Genomic DNA, 18,825 nt, shown 5'->3' with positions numbered 1-18,825 from the left:
CCCTCTCCCGGGGAGCCCACACTCTCAGTTCTGGCCTGTGAGCAAGACAAGGCCACGTGAGAGGCTCACTGGGCTCAGAGAGACAGAATAAAGAAGAGCCCAGCAACACGGAGCTGTTTCGGGCTAGCTGAGCTGGCTAGGCGGCCCGGCGTGCGTCCTTGAGCCACTCTGACCTCAGGTTCCTCCTCTACATTCACACATCCTGTCAACAAACCCTTGCGTGCCCATCCTTGCCCTGGAGGCAGGAAATGTGAGATGAACAAGGCAAGACCTTCCTTCTCGAGGATTCCACAGTCTATTTAAAAGCAATGATCGTTTCTTAAAAATCAGTGTTTATTGAACATTCGCAAATGCTGGGCCAACTGCTTTGTAGATACCCATCTTCTTATTTCTCATTAATGTGATAGGAGAGGTAGTGGTAGAGTGGCTAAGAACGTGGGCTCTGGATTCAAATCCTAGCCCTGCCATCTACTAGCTGTGTTCCCTTGGGTGAGTCACATACTCTTCTGTGCCTCAGTTTCCTCATGTGTAAAATAAAGAGAAATGACATCCTTCCACGAGGGTGGGATAAAAGTTTGTGTCAGGGTACAATTACTCAATGTACTCAAAATGCCTAGAACAATGTCTAGTCGACAGTGGGTACAGAGTGTTAGCTTTTGTTAACATCATATCTAAACCATAGGATTATTGTAAGGATCCCTTTAAATGAAAGGATGCTTTCCTGTGATGCTCCCTGCACGTTGTTTGGCACATAGCAGGTGCTTGGGAAATGTTCGCTGTTCGCATCATTGGGCGGAGGGTGGCCAAGTGTCCCCTACCCTTGTAGGCCCACAGGGACCAGCACTGGCCTGTTGGCTGGGTCCAAGCAGGTAGGGCTGGGGAGGCTAGAACCACACACAGTACAGACATTGGGGCCCAAAGGTCCGGTTGCCGTGCTGGCTTCCCACTTTCTGGGCAGGTCACTCACACCCCGCCCCCAGCCTGTCTTCACCTCTGTAGGATAGAGGGAACACAGAGGTTCTGAACCTCTTTGTGCCATGGACCTACGTGACCAGCTCTCCCGGTTTGCTCAAGACTGAGGGGTTTCTCAGGATGTGAACTTTAGGAACTAAAACCAGGACAGGACTCAGCAAACCGGGACGATTAGTCCCCTTATCTGGACCCTACTGACCACATAAAATAAAATACATAGGATTTCAGAGGAAACCAATTGTACTGAAATAAGGTTCTCAAATATTTAGAATTTTCTGATTTGTAACATACGAGCTTCTGTATGAACACAGTACATAACGAGATCGAGTGGTGGCCCTAATAGCTACCACAATTTCAGGAAGCTCTGAAGTATCTGTAACTACTGCCACGTGATAAGGAAATGTGTTAGTGTCCCACTATGGCTCCTGGGCTTTGCTGCCCACATGCATAGTGGAAGGAACTGCTACATTTCAGTGAGAAGTGAGTGAAGGTCGAGCTACAGTGTCTGCCCGTCCAAGTTCACAGGCCCCTGACTTGTGTCCATAGCCCCCCAGGGTCTCTGGAGACTGCAGAGGAGCACACGTTGGGGTGGAGGTGGGGGTCCGGGAGCCCGTGCGGTGGCTGCTCCGTGCAGACGAGCAGGGGCCTCACCATCCCCCACGTCATCCCGCAGATGCCCCTGGGCAGTATGGAGCCTATTTCCACGATGACGGCTTCCTCGCCCTCCCTGGCCGCATCTTCTCCAGGAGGTGAGGCGGGTGTTGGGGGAGCTGGTGGGGCCAGGGAGGGGAACAGGAATCTGCACCTTCTTCCCCCTCACCCGCCTCCTCCACTCCCAGCCTGCCCGAGGTGCCGGAGACCATTGAGCTGGAAGTTCGGACCCGCACAGCCAACGGCCTCCTGCTCTGGCAGGGCGTGGTGAGTGTGGGCGCCCGGCTGGGTCTCAGGGTCCCCAGCCCCCTGGTGGCCAGGGCCGTGAGAGGGAGGAGGGCCGAGGCCACAGCGGCAGGGGCCTCGGCTCTGCAGACCGGGAAGCCCAGTGACCCCACGCTTCCCTGGCAGGACGTGGGAGAGGCCGGCCGTGGCAAGGACTTCATCAGTCTCGGGCTTCAGGACGGGCACCTTGTCTTCAGGTGGGTCCAGGCACCTGGCCCTTCTTCCCTCCCCCTCCCCGGCCCCCCACACTGCTTCAGGGGCTCCCCCTCTGCTCGGTGCCACGGCTCCTCCCACGAGAAGCTGCAGGCCCCCAGCCGCACATGCCACCACCGTCTGCCCCAGCTCACGCTGTCTTGGGCCTGTGTGACTGCAGCTACCAGCTGGGCAGTGGGGAGGCCCACCTTGTCTCTGAGGACCCCATTGATGATGGCGAGTGGCATCGGGTGACCACGCTGCGGTAAGAGAGCCCGCCCAGGCCCTGGGGCGAGGGGCTCAGAGTTCTGCGGTGGGAGAGGACACCGCCCACCACGTGCGTGTCTGGGAGACAGAACTTGAAGCCAGGGTGGATGAAGAGCCCACCAGCCCGAACACAGACTTCCAGGGCAGGACAGAACACCATGGGGGGGCGGGGGGCGGGGGGAGACAAACACCCGAGGGGACGGGTGACCGCTGGGGGAGGTGCTAGGAAGCTGTGTTTGTGGGGCCAGATCTCATCCAGTGGGGGGAAGGAAAGAGCACCAAGCAGGGGCAGGACTTCCTGTCTGGCATCTCTGTGGCAAAGGGAGGGGGGACTCTTGGAACTGGTGGTGAGGGGCCCACCCCCGTTCCACCAACAGAGAGGGCCGGAGAGGCTCCATCCAGGTGGACGGTGAGGAGCTGGTCAGCGGCCAGTCCCCAGGCCCTAACGTGGCAGTCAACACCAAGGGCAGCATCTACATTGGTAAGTTCCGAGCTCGGGCCTCAGTGCAGGCCTCGGGCATCCTCCTCGGGGCAAAGGGAGGGCATGGGACCCCTGCAGAGCTAAGGCATGCCGCCTTCCTCAGCCCCTGGGCTCTGGGAGCTGACGGGCCCTGTCCTCTCCCCCCGCCCCCCCTCCACATCCCCGCAGGCGGAGCTCCCGATGTGACCACACTGACCGGGGGCCGGTTCTCCTCGGGCATCACAGGCTGTATCAAGAACCTGGTGCTGCACTCGGCCCGGCCTGGCGCCCCGCCCCCGCAGCCGCTGGACCTGCAGCACCGCGCCCAGGCCGGGGCCAACACCCGCCCCTGCTCCTCGTAGGCAGCTGCCTGCCCCAGATGGACTCCCGGGCAGCATCCCAGCCCCACGACATCGACTATATTATTATTAATATTATTATGATGAATATTTTGTAAGAAACTGAGGCAATGCCACGCTTTGCTGCTACTGCCCTGGGCTGGACTGGAGGGTGGGCACGCCACCCCCCCGTACACAAACACACCTGGGCAAAGCCGCAGGCTGGCAGGTAGGGCAGGTTGGATGAGAGCCGGTGCCTCAGAGGGCCGCCAGGACTTGCGGTCAGACACGGTGGCCGAGTGGGCTCCCACCTGTCACTACCACTCGAGAGCCCCTCCCCGCCACGGAGCTGGGCTGTGCAGTCTGGCAGCCCTCGGGCAGCCCTCAGTCCCATAGGAGCCAACCGCAGCCCGCAGCCTGGTGCCTCCCCAGCTCCCTTTGCCAGGCAGCTCACCCTTGGGCAGGCCAGCCCGCCACCGCCAGCCCGTGTCCCAGCCCCTTCCACCTCTGCCGAGCCAGCCGGGCCCCCTGCCCCTGGCAGCCTCCCCCTCCCACCGAGCCCTCCTGGCCCGCATCCCGCCACCCCCACCCCCACCCCCCCAACACCTGGCCCAGGGCCCCTGCCCTCAGGGGCGGCAAGGGAAACTCCACCCCAACTCTTCCCAGGAGCTGCTACAGGCAGAGCCCAGCACTGAGAGGGTCTCCCCACCCACACCAGGCCATACCCCACCCCCCCCACTGATCTGGAAGTGAAGGCCCAGGGGACATGGGGGGAGGAGGGCACTGGTGGTTGAAAAGAGTTAGTGCCTTGGGTGGGGATGCCTGGGAGGGACAGGAAGGGCACATGACAGCCCTGCCCCGTCTGTGGGGAGCCCAAGGGCCCATCTGGGGGCACGTGCCCTCCCCACCAGCAGCCCGCAGATGTGGGGTCAGGACGCCTGGACTCCGTGTCCTAGAAGGGACCCTCCTGTGGTCTTTGTCTTGATCTTTCTTAATAAACGGTGCTATCCCTGCCACAGCTGTTTCCTGCACCTCTAACTGGGGCTTGACTCGGTGGAACCCGAGAGGGGGCTGGACGGGGTGGCAAAGCCAGGCAGGTGAGCTGCGGGGGTGAAGCAATGCAGCTGCCAGGGAGTGAGGCCCCTGCTCCCCACCCTCCCCGGATCCAGCAGAGTGCCAGCGACCTCCCAAGCTTCGGGGCCACTTAGCCCCCATGTACCTCATGACAGCCATGAGGCAGGAGAGGAGCAGACTGAGCCTGCGGGTTTGGTGATGTGCCCAAGGTCAGGTGGCCCTCCTGGGGGTGGGGTGGAACCCGAAGTCTGTCTGACCCTAGAGCCCACTCTCCTGTTTCTGAAGCCACAGCCTCTAGGGATGTCCTCCCTGACCCTGGAAGGTTGGCCCACTGGGCTGCAGCCCCCCAGGAGCCACCCGGCCCGGACACAGGTAACAGGCAGTGCAGCCAGGGCAGAGGCCGTGGGCACCAGCCCGCCAGGCCAGCCAGCGGGACGAGCAGTAGCACCAGAGGAGGCCAGCAGAGGCTAGGACCAGCGAGGAGACCAGCGCCACGCCTCGGAGCTGGGGGCCTGCCAAAAGAAAGGGAAAGCCCACTTAGGCCCCAGCCTGGGCCTGCTGCCCCGTGCCTGTCATGTGGGGAGGGACAAGTGTGACCTTGGCGAGAGGAGTGGGAGCAGACAGAAAGCAAGAGCCATCTACCTCCCGGAGGAGCTGCTGTACCCTGCTGTTCAGGGGCCCGGCCTGCGAGGGGGGTCCTCTGGGCGGCCATCTGGAGAGTTCCTGCAGACCTGAGAGCCGGGGAGAGCATCGGGGGCTTGGACGTGGGGCCATCCATACTCCCTGCCTGGCTGGGCACCAGAGAGGGACCTGCAGTGGGAAATAATAGAGGAACACACAGAACTTTCCAGGGCTTGACTTGGGCTCCTTGAAGCTTCCCCAAACCTGTCTGAGTTTGTTACTATTAGTATTTCCATTTCACACATGAGGGAAGTGAGGCACAGAGAGGTTAAGTCACTTGCCCAGGTCACAAAGCAGGAAGTGCTAGGGGAGGACTTGAGCTCATGCAGCCCAGCTCCAGTGCCCAGGGTTTATAAATGGAGCTATTTCTCAAGAAGGAGGATGTGTCTGTACTGAGCATTCTCTGGGCACCGAGCACTGTGCTGGGTGCTGGGCTCCTTACCTGTGGTATTTCACTTAGTTTAGGACACTCCGAAAGGTTAGGTTTATCAGCCCCTTCAGCCAGGTGTTTTTTTGCAGTAAACAACCTGTTCAACAGTACATAGCAGCCCTGTTCGCAGGATGTGGCATCTTAGATTCCCAGGAAGCTCCTGGGTGGCCTATTCTGGTCCCCCCTGTCCACAGAGGTCATTCCTGGTCATGCTACTCCCTGACTCTATGACCTTGGGCAAGACATTTCTCCTCCCCTAGGCCTCAGTTTCCCCATACATAAAATGTGGAGACAAGACTAGACAATGGTTTCCAAAGTAAGTCTTGAAGGTCCAACTCAGGTCCCTCGGTGGGACATCAGTCAGCCAGGGCCTGAGCCCCCAGGTCCAGTTAAATAGGGCATCTTCCCTTTTGCTGTCTTTGATCCTCTGCAAAATTTCACTTAGGAAAAGCTTCCACCACTGAAATATCATTTGGAAGCAGCTGGATTAGATCATCTCCAGCATCATTCCGGCTCTAACTTGCTCTGATCCTCAGATAGTCTGGCCTACACAGATTCCCCACTGCTGTGCTTCACCTTATTCTCTCCTGCCATGCCCCTGCCCCCAGCCTCCCCACTGAGGCCCTGCCCCCAGGGAAGGGGAGCTAGCCCCGGTTTCCCTCCTAGCTGCTCAGCGGGGCCCGGGCCGCACCCATCACTGACCTCTGCAGTCGGCTGGTGGCCAGGAAGCCTGGTCACTACCATCACCACAGTTGTCCACGTCCCAGCGATCGCACACACCAGGCTCGGGGGTATGCACCTGCCGTTCTGTCAGCGGAAGTAGGCACCGCAGGCTCCTGGGGCCAGCAGGGGAGGCATGCGATGAGAACACTGAGCCAGCCCGTGACACACAGGGACGCGTAGCCCTATAGTGAGGGAATGTGGGAGCTGCAGATGAAAGCATGGGTGGGTGTGTCATGGGAGACAGGTGTGTGGTCACCAGGATGATGCTGATGGCTGACATTTACTGAGTTCCTATCCCCGCGCTGGGCACGGCTCTAAGCACTCCACTCACACCCCAGCTCCTGAAGTTCTCACAATAACCCTACACAATAAACACTTTTACTACCTCCATCTCAGAGATCAGAAGACAGGCCCGGAGAGCTTAGTTCACTTGCCATCGGCTCTGCCTGGCCTTCTCTCCCCGAAGTAACTGCATGATTCACTCCCTTCAGGTCCACACTCGAATGCTACCTGCCAGGGGCCCCTGAGCTCCACGTGAGAACAGCACGCCGCCCCCCCTCCCCAGCGCTCTGATCCTCCTTGTCCTGACTTCCATCCCTCTGCAGCACTCCTCACCTCAACAGAACATGGATTCACTCGATTATTTGTTTATGGTCTGAGTCTCCCTCATAACGTCAGCTCAGAGAGGACACGGACTTCTCTTCTGTTCATTGCTGTAGCCCTGGAGCCTAGAACAGCACCTGGCATATTGCAGGTGCTCCCATAATATTTGTTAAATGAATGAATATGCACGCAGGTGAACGAATTGTATGACTTGATGCGCAAGGTGTGCAGAGAGTTTGACTTACCCAGCATCTCATTCTGTGGAGAAAAGCTGTTGCAGGTGGGGTTGCCCAACACCCTGGCTCAGGGGTGGGCGTGGGAATCAGAGCGTTCCACTTCCTGGCCACGGAAGTGGACACACGACCCACATGACTAATCAGATTTGGCCCTGGCACTTTTGCTAGAACCATAAGAAAAGATGCTCACTCTCCATTTCGTTGAGGTTAGAGCTATAATGGTGACCATGGACTTGGAGCTGCAGGGTCATCCTGCTGCCAGATAGAAAGAGAAGCTGCCTGAGATGGAGGCCAAACAGACGCCCACAATGCAAAGACAGAGAACAAGGAGACAGCACCCAGGTGTCATTACTTGAACTGCTGGATGCAGCCATACCTGAACCAACACCTTAATATCCCAGTTGTAGGAGTCCCTCCCCATTCTCTTTTGGCTAAACCAACTTGAGTTGGGTTGCTTTTGTCTACAAATGAAAACGAAGACCATATAGCAGGTATGTAGATGTAAGAATGAATGTGAGAGAAAACACAAACAGTAGTGTGGTTATGTATGGGCCGTCATAGGTGGCTGTCAACGTAGGAGTGTGTGCATGAACCAGGCAGGCTGTGACTGCAGGTGTGAGTGACGGGGACTGTGCGTGTGGCCTAAGGATGTGAAATGAACCTTTCTTCATTCAAATGACAAACTGATCTAAGGAAGCCAGACCTGGGACAGAGCCTCGTCCCTGCCTCTTTTCAAGGAGTTCAATCCTGGGCGCCTGGGTGGCTCAGTTGGTTAAGCAACTGCCTTCGGCTCAGGTCATGATCCTGGAGTCCCTGGATCGAGTTCCGCATCGGGCTCCCTGCTCGGCGGAGAGTCTGCTTCTCCCTCTGACCCTCCCCCCTCTCATGTGCTCTCTGTCTCATTCTCTCTGTCTCAGATAAATAAATCTTTTAAAAAAAAAAGAAAAAATCTAAAAAAAAAAAAAAGGAGTTCAATCCTGCTGAACACAGAGCAGCGGCAACATCCCGGGCTCCCTGGCTGACAGCTACACCTTGCAAGCAGGCAAGGCCACAGGGAGAAAGAGAGCGAGGGAAAAGGAAAGAGAGGGAGGGAGGGAGGGAGGAGTTAATTCTCAATCAGCCAGTGAGAGCTGTTCGCAAAACATCGCAAAACATCGTAGGCCCCTGGGCATACTACAGCCTACAGGAGCCAGAAAGGAGACCCCAGGCACCACTGGTCTTGGCACTAAGGATTTAGACTCCAAATTTCATATAGTTCCTCCCAGAGCCAGAGACTAAGGGGGAAGAGAGAAAGAATCTAAAATCCAAAATTCAGGGGCACCTGAGCGGCTCAGTCGGTTAAGCGTCCAACTGTTGATTTTGGTTTGGGTCAGGATCTCAGGGTCCTGAGATGGAGCCACACAATGGGCTCCGTGCTGGGCCTGGAGCCTGCTTAAATTTCTTTCCCTGCCCCTGCCTCCCACCCCTGTTCTTGCTCGTGCACACGCGCTCTCCCTCTCTCTCCCCCCCCCAAAAAAATGTGTTTTTAATTAAAAAATAAAATAAAATCCAAAATTCAGACCAGGCAACAGGCCAGGGGAGAAAAAGCTGGGGGCCTTGTCTAAAGAGACCATGGGACAGCCCGAGGGCTCTGCCCGACCAGCTCCATGTTAAAGGGCTGTCCAGGGCCTGGCTCGTTGAAGTCTAGTTCCTGGTGAGTCTGCTCGAGCCCTCACAGGGCCCCGTGCTCTAGTCTCAAAGTGCTCGCAATCCCACATTTAAATCCCAGCCTGGATATCTTGCCAACGGTGGCAATAAAGCTTCTCTGTGCTTTTGGCGTCTTCTGGGTTTTGACAGCTCGCCTGCTCGCCATCACCGGACACAGCCTCTGCTGCAACACAGGGGAGCGTCTCCGATCCTGGAGGAGCCTGCACGGGCTAAAGCCTTGAACTCAATTTGAACAAGAGGACGTGCTCTAGCTGCTGAAGCCCAGCCACTCCGCTTGTGAGCAGAGAGGCCTGGGCACTTTACCTAACCCCCCGAGCCTGTTTCCCACCCGGAAACATGAGCACAAGAAGACGGGCACGTGAGGCTGTGAGGAACTGACAGATCTGGCATGCCAAGGGCAAAGGCAATGCGTAATAAATGATCATTAACTACTATCAGTTCCCTTTCCTTGCTGAAGTGGGTATCTGTCACTTACAGTCACCAGAGACCCCACTCATCCCCTCTGCTTTCATCTGAAGGGCTGACCCAGGACAGAAGAGCCGTGTGTGAACTTGAGAGTGTGTAAGTTGTATCTAAGCGTGCAAATTGGCACTGTATGTGTATGAGGTGTGTGAGTGTGCAGTATGTCAGGTACGTGGGGTGTGTGTTGCAGTGTGTGAGGCACATGGGCGTGGAGTTGTGTAAATGAGTGCAAAGTTGTGGGCTGTATGCACATATACATGTGTGTGTGAGTGTGGGTGTTGGGGTGTGAGGTTTGTGGGTGTGGGGTGGTGTGAGTGTGCAGGGCATGTGGGGGATGTGTAGTGTGAGTGGGGGGTGTGAATGAATGTGCAGGGTGAGTGTGGGTGTGGGGTGTCAGGTGTGGGAGTGGGTGGGAGTGCGTGCGGGTGGGCGTCAGGGGCTGGTAGGGGGGCAGCCATACGCGGCCCAGGGAGTCAGATTTACGGGGTTGGCTCCGGGGGTCTGGATTGGCCCCTCCCGGGACTGCGCTCAGCCCGCTGCCAGTTCCCCTCCCCGCCCACACCCAGGCCCCAGCCCCCTAAACCCCCACCCTCTGGTGCTTCAGGTGCCACCCCAGTGACCCCAGCCCGCAGGTGTCCCCGGCTTGGGGGCCCCGGCCCCGGCCCCGGCCAACAGCCCCCACCCACCCAGCCAGAAAGAGGTGGCTTCTTCGCCCACGAAGTCCACGCGGGGCCAGGAAGGGTCGGGAGGACGCCACCGGGGCGGGGATGGTCAGGCCGCAGAGAGGGGCGCCGAGGGGCCTCGGCGCCCCCGGAGGGCCCTCGTAGAACTGCAGGTAGGACCCGGGGGCGCACCCGTCGGCCGGCGCGGGGGAGGAGGCGTTGGGCGCCGGGGACACTGGGGGCGCCCGGGCCGCCGCGGCCAAACTGTACACCAGGAAGAAGCGGAACTGGAAGCGGATCCTGTCGCCGGCGGCCGCCGCCCGCATCCAGAGCCCGCAGTCGGTGTCTGGGGCCACGAAGTAGAACCTGCGCGAGGCGGAGTGCGAGCGCAGCCGCAGGCCGGCCCTCTGCCACCGCAGAGGTCCACCAGGTCGGCTGCAGGGAAAAGCACGGACCCTGGAACCGCGCGGCCAGGTTCCGAGCCCTGCCCGCTGTGTGACCCCAAGTAAGTCACTCCCCCTCTCTGAGCCTCAATTTCCTCATCGGTAAAATGGAATGATTGCCCGACCTCAGAATTTTTGTGAGGGTTGAATAATTTAATTCGGGCCTCAGTCTCGTATTCAAAAACTCTAGGATGTGTTTCAGAATTTTCCAGATTTTAGAAAGATAAGGTGGGTAATACTGGAGATTATGTTGCAGCCCTCCATGATCAAGCACATTTTCTAGAGCAAGTCTACAGACGTAACCCTAAGCAGGACAAATAAATACAAGAACCAGCCTCCTATCAGTTCAAGTCAGGTGTTGCCAGTAAATCAGTTAAGGAGGAATTTGGGCTTTCAGAGCTTTTCATATTTTGGAATTGAAACTAGAGGACTGTGGGCAAGTAAGGGTTCAGTGCTTAGGACAGTGCTGCGCATTTAATGAGTGTCACAGAAATGTTAGCTATTATTAGAATCTAATCCGAGGAGGGGTAGACTCAACCCTGGGCACCTGGTTGGGCACCTGCCCAACCCACAGCCTCTCCCTGTTGCTCCTTTTGATAAAAGAACCCCATTATCTCCCAGCTGTAGGTTGCTCTCTCCTGATCATTGGCTCAACCAAACTGCAATCCTAATTCAATTTGCAGGGTTTTTTAGGGATTGGCATGGGACCTGATTCTGGCCAATGAGATTGAAGAGGTTTGCTGAGGGCTCCTGGGAAAGGTTTTCCTTTCTGATTAAAAAAAAAGAAAGAAAGAAAGAAAAGGGAGAGCCATGTGATGAGGAGCCTCTTTCTTCCTGCTTTTGAAAGCAGTTGACTGAGGATGTGATGGCCAGCGCTGTAGTAGCCATCTTGCTAGGATGAGGTCATGAGACTCAGGGAAAACATTGACATGGTTGAGCTGCTAAATTAACCATTTCTGGAATCACTTATGGCCACTCTCCCTAATTGAAACAACAGATCCTTTTGGGTTAAGCTCTGTTAGTTTGGTATCTGTTACTTACATCCCAAAACATCCTCACTGCTGCAGAGTTGTTGTGAGGATTGAATGAGATAATGGGCAAATGATCAAACTAGCTCTGATTTTTGTTAAGGATGGAGAAGAGGAGGGCGCCTGAGTGGCTCAGTTGGTTAAGCGACTGCCTTCAGCTCAGGTCATGATCCTGGAGTCCCGGGATCGAGTCCCGCATCGGGCTCCCTGCTCGGCGGGGAGTCTGCTTCTCCCTCTGACCCTCTTCCCTCTCGTGCTCTCTATCTCTCATTCTCTCTCTCTCTCAAATAAATAAATAAAATCTTAAAAAAAAAAAAGGATGGAGAACAGAAGGTGGCTTTTCTGGTGCATGGTAGGGGCACCAGTAGATCTTGAGGACCAATCAGAATGTGGGTTTTGGGGAAGAAATTCACCATCAGGTCTCAGGATGTGGTAGCCTTTTCTCAAATCTGCACAGACCTGGTAAAGCCAGACCCTGCCCTGCAGGCCCACGGGGGAGGAGGGAGGTTTGGAGAGTGAATAAATTGAGCACCTTCTATGTGCCAGGCGCTAAATGTCTTACACATTTATCTCATCTTATATGCACAGTAATAATAGTCCCTTAAGGAGCAAGGGCCCTTATTCCAACTTTGCTGCTGAAGAAACAGACCCTGAGAGGTGGAGCAGTGATGTCACTGAGAGTGTGAACACAGACCGTCTGACCCCAAAGCCAATGGTCTTGTCCATTCCCTCCCCCCACACACACACACACGCACACTCCAGACCCCTGTTTCTGGGTGACTTGGAGCTCCAGCCTCCCAGGGCGATTTGGGGTACCAAACAAGACTAGGCACAAGGCTTTCCAGCCTCTTCCAAGTCAAGGGGTCCCAGCCCATCATGGGGATACGGCGTCTACAGGTGGTAGGCTCTGACTCTCCTGCACACCCCAGCCAAGCCCCCTCCTACTCACCTGTCTCCAGAGTAGTTGCAGCCAGGGCAGCCGCCCCCAGCAGAAGCAGCCTTTGGGGCTCCATCCAGGCCCTGCTGTGCCCAGCAAGGGGGCAGACCTGCAGAATCCTCAGTTTGGGGTCTTTGGGGAGACTAGGGTACGAGGGCCTGGAAGACAGGCTGGCAGGACACAAGGAGCAACGGGAGGGAAGTCCCCCAGCCCTCTGGTCTCTTTATAGTGATCTTTGTGCTCCAGATCCTTCTTCAGATCAGGATTGTGTCTAGGGTTGCCGTGGAGATTTGGGGCTGAGGCTGGAGCCCGGGGAAAGAAGGCGGGGAAGATGTCTGCTCACCCCCTGCCAGACAGGAACCGTGGAGACTCAGATCCGGTTCTCCCACAAGGCTTCTGGGAGGGGGACCCAGCGCCTCAGAGAGCTACTACTCTCTGGATAAGTTGACACCTTAGGACTGAGCTTGAGGGAGGCCCAGGACATCAAAGGGCAGCTCTGAGGGCCCTATAGAGGCAGCGAGTGGCAAAGAAGCACTAGACCAGGAGTTCCTACCCCAGGGCCTTTGCACTCACAGTTCCCTCCACCTGGAGTGCTCTTCTCCCATAGTGTTCCATGTCTGGTTTCTTCAGGTCTTTCAGGTTTTGACTCACATGTCACCTCCTCAGACCACACTTCCCAGATCACCTTTCCGTCTGAATTAGTACTTTCCCTCCTTGTCTCTCAGTCACATCTCCCAGAATTTATTATCTTAGCACTCACTCAAATTACTGGGCTGACTGATATCTTGTGTATATTATCTATTGGCCCCACTAAAATTGTATTCCACAAGGGTCTTGTTGATCTCTGAACCCCCAGGTCATAACACAGTGCCTGGCACAGGGCAGGCATCCAGAAAATAAGAATAAATAAATAAAAATAAAAATTTAAAAACAAATAAATAAAATAGAATTGAGCACATGACCTCTCTTTTGCTGGGTTCAACTTCCCCATGTAGAAAAGAAAGGACTTGGACCATTTCAGGATTTTCCAAAACTTGTTATTAGACCAATGTTTTTCATGGGACGTGGGGCCGGCTCAGTCAGTGGAGCACGCAACTCTTGATCTCGGGGTTGTGGGTTTGAGCCCCACGTTGGGAAGAGATTACTTAAAAATAAATTTTTTTTAAAAAAAGGACAATTTTGGGGCACCTGGGTGGTTCAGATGGTTAAGCATCTGCCTTCAGCTCAGGTCATGATCCCAAGATCCTGGGATCGAGCCCCACATCGGGCTCCTGGCTCAGCAGGGAGCCTGCTTCTCCCTCTCCCTCTGCCTCTCTCCCTGCCTCTCCCCCTGCCTCTCCCCCTGCTCGTGCTCTCTCTCTCTCTCTCTCTATCTATCTATCTCTGTGTCTCAAATGAATAAATAAAATCTTTTTAAAAAATAAATAAGTAAAATAAAAAAGAACAATTTTTTCAGAAGTTTTCTTACATAGAACCTTTTTTTTTTTAGATTTTATTTATTTATTTGAGAGAGAGTGTGTGCATGAGCTGGGGGGAGGGGTGGAGGGAGAGGGAGAAGCAGACTCCCTGCTGAGCAGGGAGCCCAGTGTGGGGCATCCCAGGACCCCAAGATCATGACCTGAGCTGAAGGCAGATATTTAACCAACTGAGACTCCCAGGCGCCCCTACATGGAACTTTTAATATATAAATGATAATTCTAACTTCATAGGTTTCTTGTAAGGATTGAGTCGCATTAGAATAGTGTCTGTCACATTGTAAAGTGCCCAGTGCATGCTAGGCTGAGTGATGACTCTTAATATTATTATTTAAACAGGTGCACCACATTTCAAGAAGTGCCCAGTTACAGCCTTTGAGATACCACCTCAGAGTCCCAAGACTCTATGGGAAGGTTAAAACCGCTGGCCCTGGGGCACTAAAGCGGCTCAGTCAGTTAAGCATCAGACTCTTGGTTTTGGCTCAGATCATGATCTCAGGGTCATGAGATCAAGTCCCGTGTTGGGCTCCACACTCAGCATGGAGTCTGCTTGACATTCTCTCCCTCTCCCTCTGCCCATTCCCCCACTTGTGTGCTGGTGCTCTCACCCTCTGTCTTCCTCTCTATAAAACAAAAACGAGGGCGCCTGGGTGGCTCAGATGGTTAAGCGTCTGCCTTCGGCTCAGGTCACGATCCCAGAGTCCTGGGATCGAGTCCCACATCGGGCTCCCTGCTCCTTGGGAGCCTGCTTCTCCCTCTGCCTCTCTGTCTCTCATGAATAAATAAATAAAATCTTTAAAAAAAAAACAAAACCCATTTAAAAAAAATAATAAAATAAATAAATAAATAAAACAAAAACGAAAAAAAAAAAAAAAAAAAACCCAGCCATGGGTCCCAAAGCTCTCTAACAGCTGTCCCTGCCAGAGCTGACATTCGATGCTACCTTGTACGTCATCCCAGCCTAGGCCTGGGGGTTCCGAGAGGACGCGAGTCTGCTTCAGCAGAGGTAGATTTACCATGAAGCCTGTGAAGCTTAAGCTTTAGGACACTTTGGGCGCCTGGGTGGCGCAGTTGGTTGAGCGACTGCCTTCGGCTCAGGTCATGATCCTGGAGTCCTGGGATTGAGTCCCGCATCGGGCTCCCTGCTCAACGGGGAGTCTGCTTCTCCCTCTGACCCTCTTCTCTCTCGTGCTCTCTCTCAAATAAATAAATAAAATCTTTTTTAAAAAAAAAGGACACATTACTTGCATGGGGTTATATGTCTTATAAAATTTGCAAAAGTAAGATATTCTAACCACAGGGCGCCTGGGTGGCTCAGTTGGTTAAGCGACTGCCTTCAGCTCAGGTCATGATCCCGGAGTCCCGGGATCGAGTCCCGCATCGGGCTTCCTGATCGGCGAGGAGCCTGCTTCTCCCTCTGACCCTCCCCCCGTCTCATGTACTCTCTCTCATTCTCGCTCTCTCAAATAAATAAATACATCTTTAAAAAAAAAAAAGATATTCTAACAGATCACTGTCTCTTTCCACCCCGTCTCCTCCAACACACCTCGCTTCAATGCCATGGGCGTTTTTGGACTCCCACTCGCTAAAGGAAGGTTGGTTTGGGTTCGGGTTTGGCGGATATATGAATGGGGTTCTAGCTTCTTCTGGGTCTAGTTTTATTATTTCTGGATGCTCCAAAATGGCTTCTGGGAATATTCCTCATGCCCACTGTACTGTCCGCCCCCATGTTGTGATATGGAGGTGCAGAATCAGAGACCCTTATCATGCCTGGCCTGTCTGCTATGAGGGTGTTGGAGCTGAAATAAGGTTTGAAATGTATGAAGCCAGAAGCTATTCTGTGGAAAATCCTTCCAAACCTTATAGCTCACATATATAAGATGCTTGATAGAGGTTATGCCAAGTTTGACAGCAATCCTTTTTTTTTTTTTTTAAGATTTTATTTTTAGGGGCACCTGGTGGCTCAGTCAGTTAAGTAGCTGCCTTCAGCTCAGGTCATGATCTCAGGGCCCTGGGATAGAGCCCCACATTAGGCTCCCTTCTCAGCAGGGAGTTTGCTTCTCCCTCTCCCTCTCCCTCTGCACTCCCCAACCCCCTGCTCATGCTCATTCTCTCTCTCTCAAATAAAATATTTTTAAAAAATTTTTAAATATTTTATTTTTAAGTAATCTCTATACTCAATGTGGGGCTTGAACTTACAACCCCAAGATCAAGAGTCACACGCTCCACTGACTGAGCCAGCCAGGCGCCTGGACAACATCCCTAAGAACACAAATAACCATATCAGTAATAAAATGCAAAGCTGAAGAAAAAAAATCAAAATAATCACTAAAAAAAACTAATTTTTTCTTATTTCTAGCGACCACTTCTTAAGTGCAACATTCCAGGCACTGGCTGTAAGCTTACCACATGCTTTATCACACATAGTCATCACAATGACCCCACAAAGAAGGCACTCTTACGGGTCTCATTTAAACGATGACAAATCTGAATACAGATACTGATAATAAGGTTGGTAAGTAGAAGAGTAGAATATTCCCCCCACGTCCCATTTCCTAGCTGTGTGACCCTTGAGCAAAGGACTTAACCTCTCTGTGCCTCCGTTTTCTCATCTACAAATTAGGGAAAATACTATAGTATCTTATCGGCTTATTGGGAAGATTAAATTAAAAGAAGGATGTAGGGGCACCTGGCTGGCTCAGTTGGTAGAGCTTGTGACTTTTGATCTCAGGGTCATGAGTTCAAGTTCCACATTGGCCATAAAGCTTACTTAAGGGGAGCCTGGGTGGCTCAGTCGGTTAAGCGTCTGCCTTCGGCTCAGGTCACGATCCCAGGATCCTGGGATCGAGCCCCACATCAGGCTCCCTGCTCCGAAGGGAGCCTGCTTCTCCCTCTCCCACTCCCCCTGCTTGTGTTCCCTCTCTCCCTGTGTCTCTGTCTGTCAAATAAATAAATTAAATCTTAAAAAAAATCTTACTTAAGAAATAAGGGACACCTGGGTGGCTCAATCAGTTAAGCATCCAACTCTTGATCTCCGCTCAGGTCATGATTTCATGGTCATGAGTTCAAGCAAGGCATTGGATTCCACGCTGGGTATGGAGCCTACTTAAAAATAAATGGGGCACCTGGGAGTCTCAGTTAGTTAAGCATCTGCCTTTGGCTCAGGTCATGATCTCAGGGTCCTGAGATTGAGCCCCATGTCAGGCTCTCTGCTCAGCAGAGAGTCTGCTTCTCCCTCTCCCTCTGTGCACGCTCTCTCTTTCAAATAAATAAATAAAATATTTTTAAATAATTATTTTAAAAGAAAGCATTTAAAAAATTAAAAAATAAACGAAGGATGTAATTTCCTTTTTCAAATATCACTAACCTCTGTTACAGGCATTGGAGATATTTCAGGGAGCAGAATAAACAAAAACTCTACTCTTGTAGAACTTACATCCTAATGGATAAATGAGTAAAATGTGCAATGCATTGAATAGTAATAAATACTTTTTAGCCTGTGTTGTTCCTGATTTTATTTATTTTTAAAATTTATTTATTTTTATTTAAATTCAATTAACATATAATGTATTATTGCTTCAGAGGTAGAGGTCAGTGATTCATCAGTCTTTCATAATGCCCAGTGTTCATTACATCATGTGCCTTCCTAAACGTCCATCCTGCAGTTACCCCACCTGTGAATAGTGATAAATATTAAGAAGAAAAAACATAAAGCAAGGTGGGGAGATGTGAAATGTCAGAGAGCTGCTGAAATTTTGATAGGATATCCTGGGAAGGCCTCATGGAGAAGGGTCTTTTGAGTGAAGATCTAAAGGAAATGAGGGAGCCAGCCATGTAGTTATTTGAAGGAAGGGGGAAGACCGAGAGCAAAGGCCCTGAGACAGGAGCATGCCTGCCACAGGCGACAGCAGTATGGAGCAATGCAATTGCACCCCGAATGCAACTACGGAGCGAGTGACAAGAGATGAGTTAGATCAGTAAAGCCCTCGTGGTTATCATAAGGACTTTGGCTTTTTCTCCAGCTGAGACAAGAACCACTGGACAGGGCCAAATGCTACAGAACCAGATAGGAGACTCTTTTAATAAGTCTAGAAAAGATGGTAGCCTGAACTAGGATGGCAAGAAGTGGTCAGATTCTGGACATATTTTGAAGGCGCAGCCAATAGGATTTGCTGACAGGTTGGACTTGGATGTGAAGGAAAGATGAGTCAAGGATGGCACCCTGAGTTTCAGCCTGGCGTCGGGAAGGATGGCATTGCCATAACTGGGATGGGGGAGGAAGAGGCTCTCAGCTTTGGATTCATTCTGATTGAGATGACCATTAATTAGCCTTTCCAGTGGAGGTGACAAGTGGCAGTTGGATCTCTGAGTCTGGAGTCCGGGGGTCGGGGGGTGTGGGCTGGGGATATAATTTGGGGAGCAGTGGCTTGTGGATAGTATGTAAAGTCACACAATGGGGTGAGTCTGCCATGGAGTGAGCAGAGGAAGAGAAGAAGAGAGAACCAGCAGCCTTGGACAGTGCCCCAACCCTTTACCTGGAGGAATGTGGCTGGTACCCATGGGTCTGGAGAAAAATGTCCCCTAGGGGGCAGTCGAAGCCAATTTGAGGATGAGGAATCTCGCTGTACATCCTAGAAACAGCCGCTGAGGGGTGGTGGGATGCCCCTCAGCTTAGAGGACAGCGATGGTGGCAGCTCCATCCTGAAGCCAAGCACTGGGCATCTCAAGTCTGAGTCCTAGGTGTCTTCCCTACATGTTCAGGGAACTGTAGTTAAGGACGGTTGTCCTGCCCAATTGCCATGTTTTACGTTTTCTGTCCAATAGGTCAGCAAGCCTGGATCATCTCTAAGGGCTCTTTCCCTCAGACCCTCTCTGAGTCTGGAATATGGGCTGAATGCTTCTGCACTGAGGATGTCACAGCTCATCTGTCATTCTTTCCTGCGACTTACAGTCTGATAAGCTACTAGTAAATAACGAGTCATTGATGCCAATTCCAAGCCTGGGGCCTTGAATACCTTCACTCCAGAAAAACCCTGACGCAGGTATAATCATCTCCTTTTATAGATGAGAAAGCCAAAATCCAGAGAGCTGAAGGGACCTGTTCAGGCGACGTGATGGCCCAAGCATGGGAGTGCCTCAGTCACACCACGAGATATCGAGTGGAAAGCGGCCGCCCTAAAGGCAACCACAGGAAGAACT

General features: G+C 53.0%; 2 protein-coding genes across 4 annotated transcripts in view; one reads left to right on the top strand and one right to left on the bottom strand.

Moving 5' to 3' along the window:
- The window catches only part of HSPG2 (heparan sulfate proteoglycan 2), a 97,413-nt gene extending 93,232 nt beyond the window's left edge, over nt 1-4,181 (top strand). For all 3 annotated transcript variants that reach the window (XM_027605152.1, XM_027605161.1, XM_027605145.1), the window contains 6 exons: nt 1,646-1,721; nt 1,812-1,890; nt 2,035-2,105; nt 2,282-2,365; nt 2,745-2,848; nt 3,017-4,181. In XM_027605152.1, the coding sequence (XP_027460953.1) occupies nt 1,646-1,721; nt 1,812-1,890; nt 2,035-2,105; nt 2,282-2,365; nt 2,745-2,848; nt 3,017-3,189 (587 nt within the window). In that variant the 3' untranslated portion in view covers nt 3,190-4,181. The remainder of the gene's footprint in view (nt 1-1,645; nt 1,722-1,811; nt 1,891-2,034; nt 2,106-2,281; nt 2,366-2,744; nt 2,849-3,016) is intronic.
- Nucleotides 4,182-4,199: 18 nt separating this feature from the next.
- On the bottom strand, nt 4,200-12,227 carry LDLRAD2 (low density lipoprotein receptor class A domain containing 2). Its single transcript, XM_027602473.1, is given in 9 exon segments — nt 4,200-4,267; nt 4,554-4,751; nt 4,903-5,049; nt 6,053-6,128; nt 6,131-6,186; nt 9,768-9,814; nt 9,816-10,158; nt 10,161-10,178; nt 12,164-12,227. Coding segments are annotated over 9 exon segments (1,017 nt in total).
- Nucleotides 12,228-18,825: the final 6,598 nt, after the last annotated feature.

Source organism: Zalophus californianus, chromosome 4, assembly GCF_009762305.2.
Source record: "Zalophus californianus isolate mZalCal1 chromosome 4, mZalCal1.pri.v2, whole genome shotgun sequence".
Taxonomy (NCBI): Eukaryota; Metazoa; Chordata; class Mammalia; order Carnivora; family Otariidae; genus Zalophus; species Zalophus californianus.
This window is presented reverse-complemented; position numbering and strand designations above follow the sequence as displayed.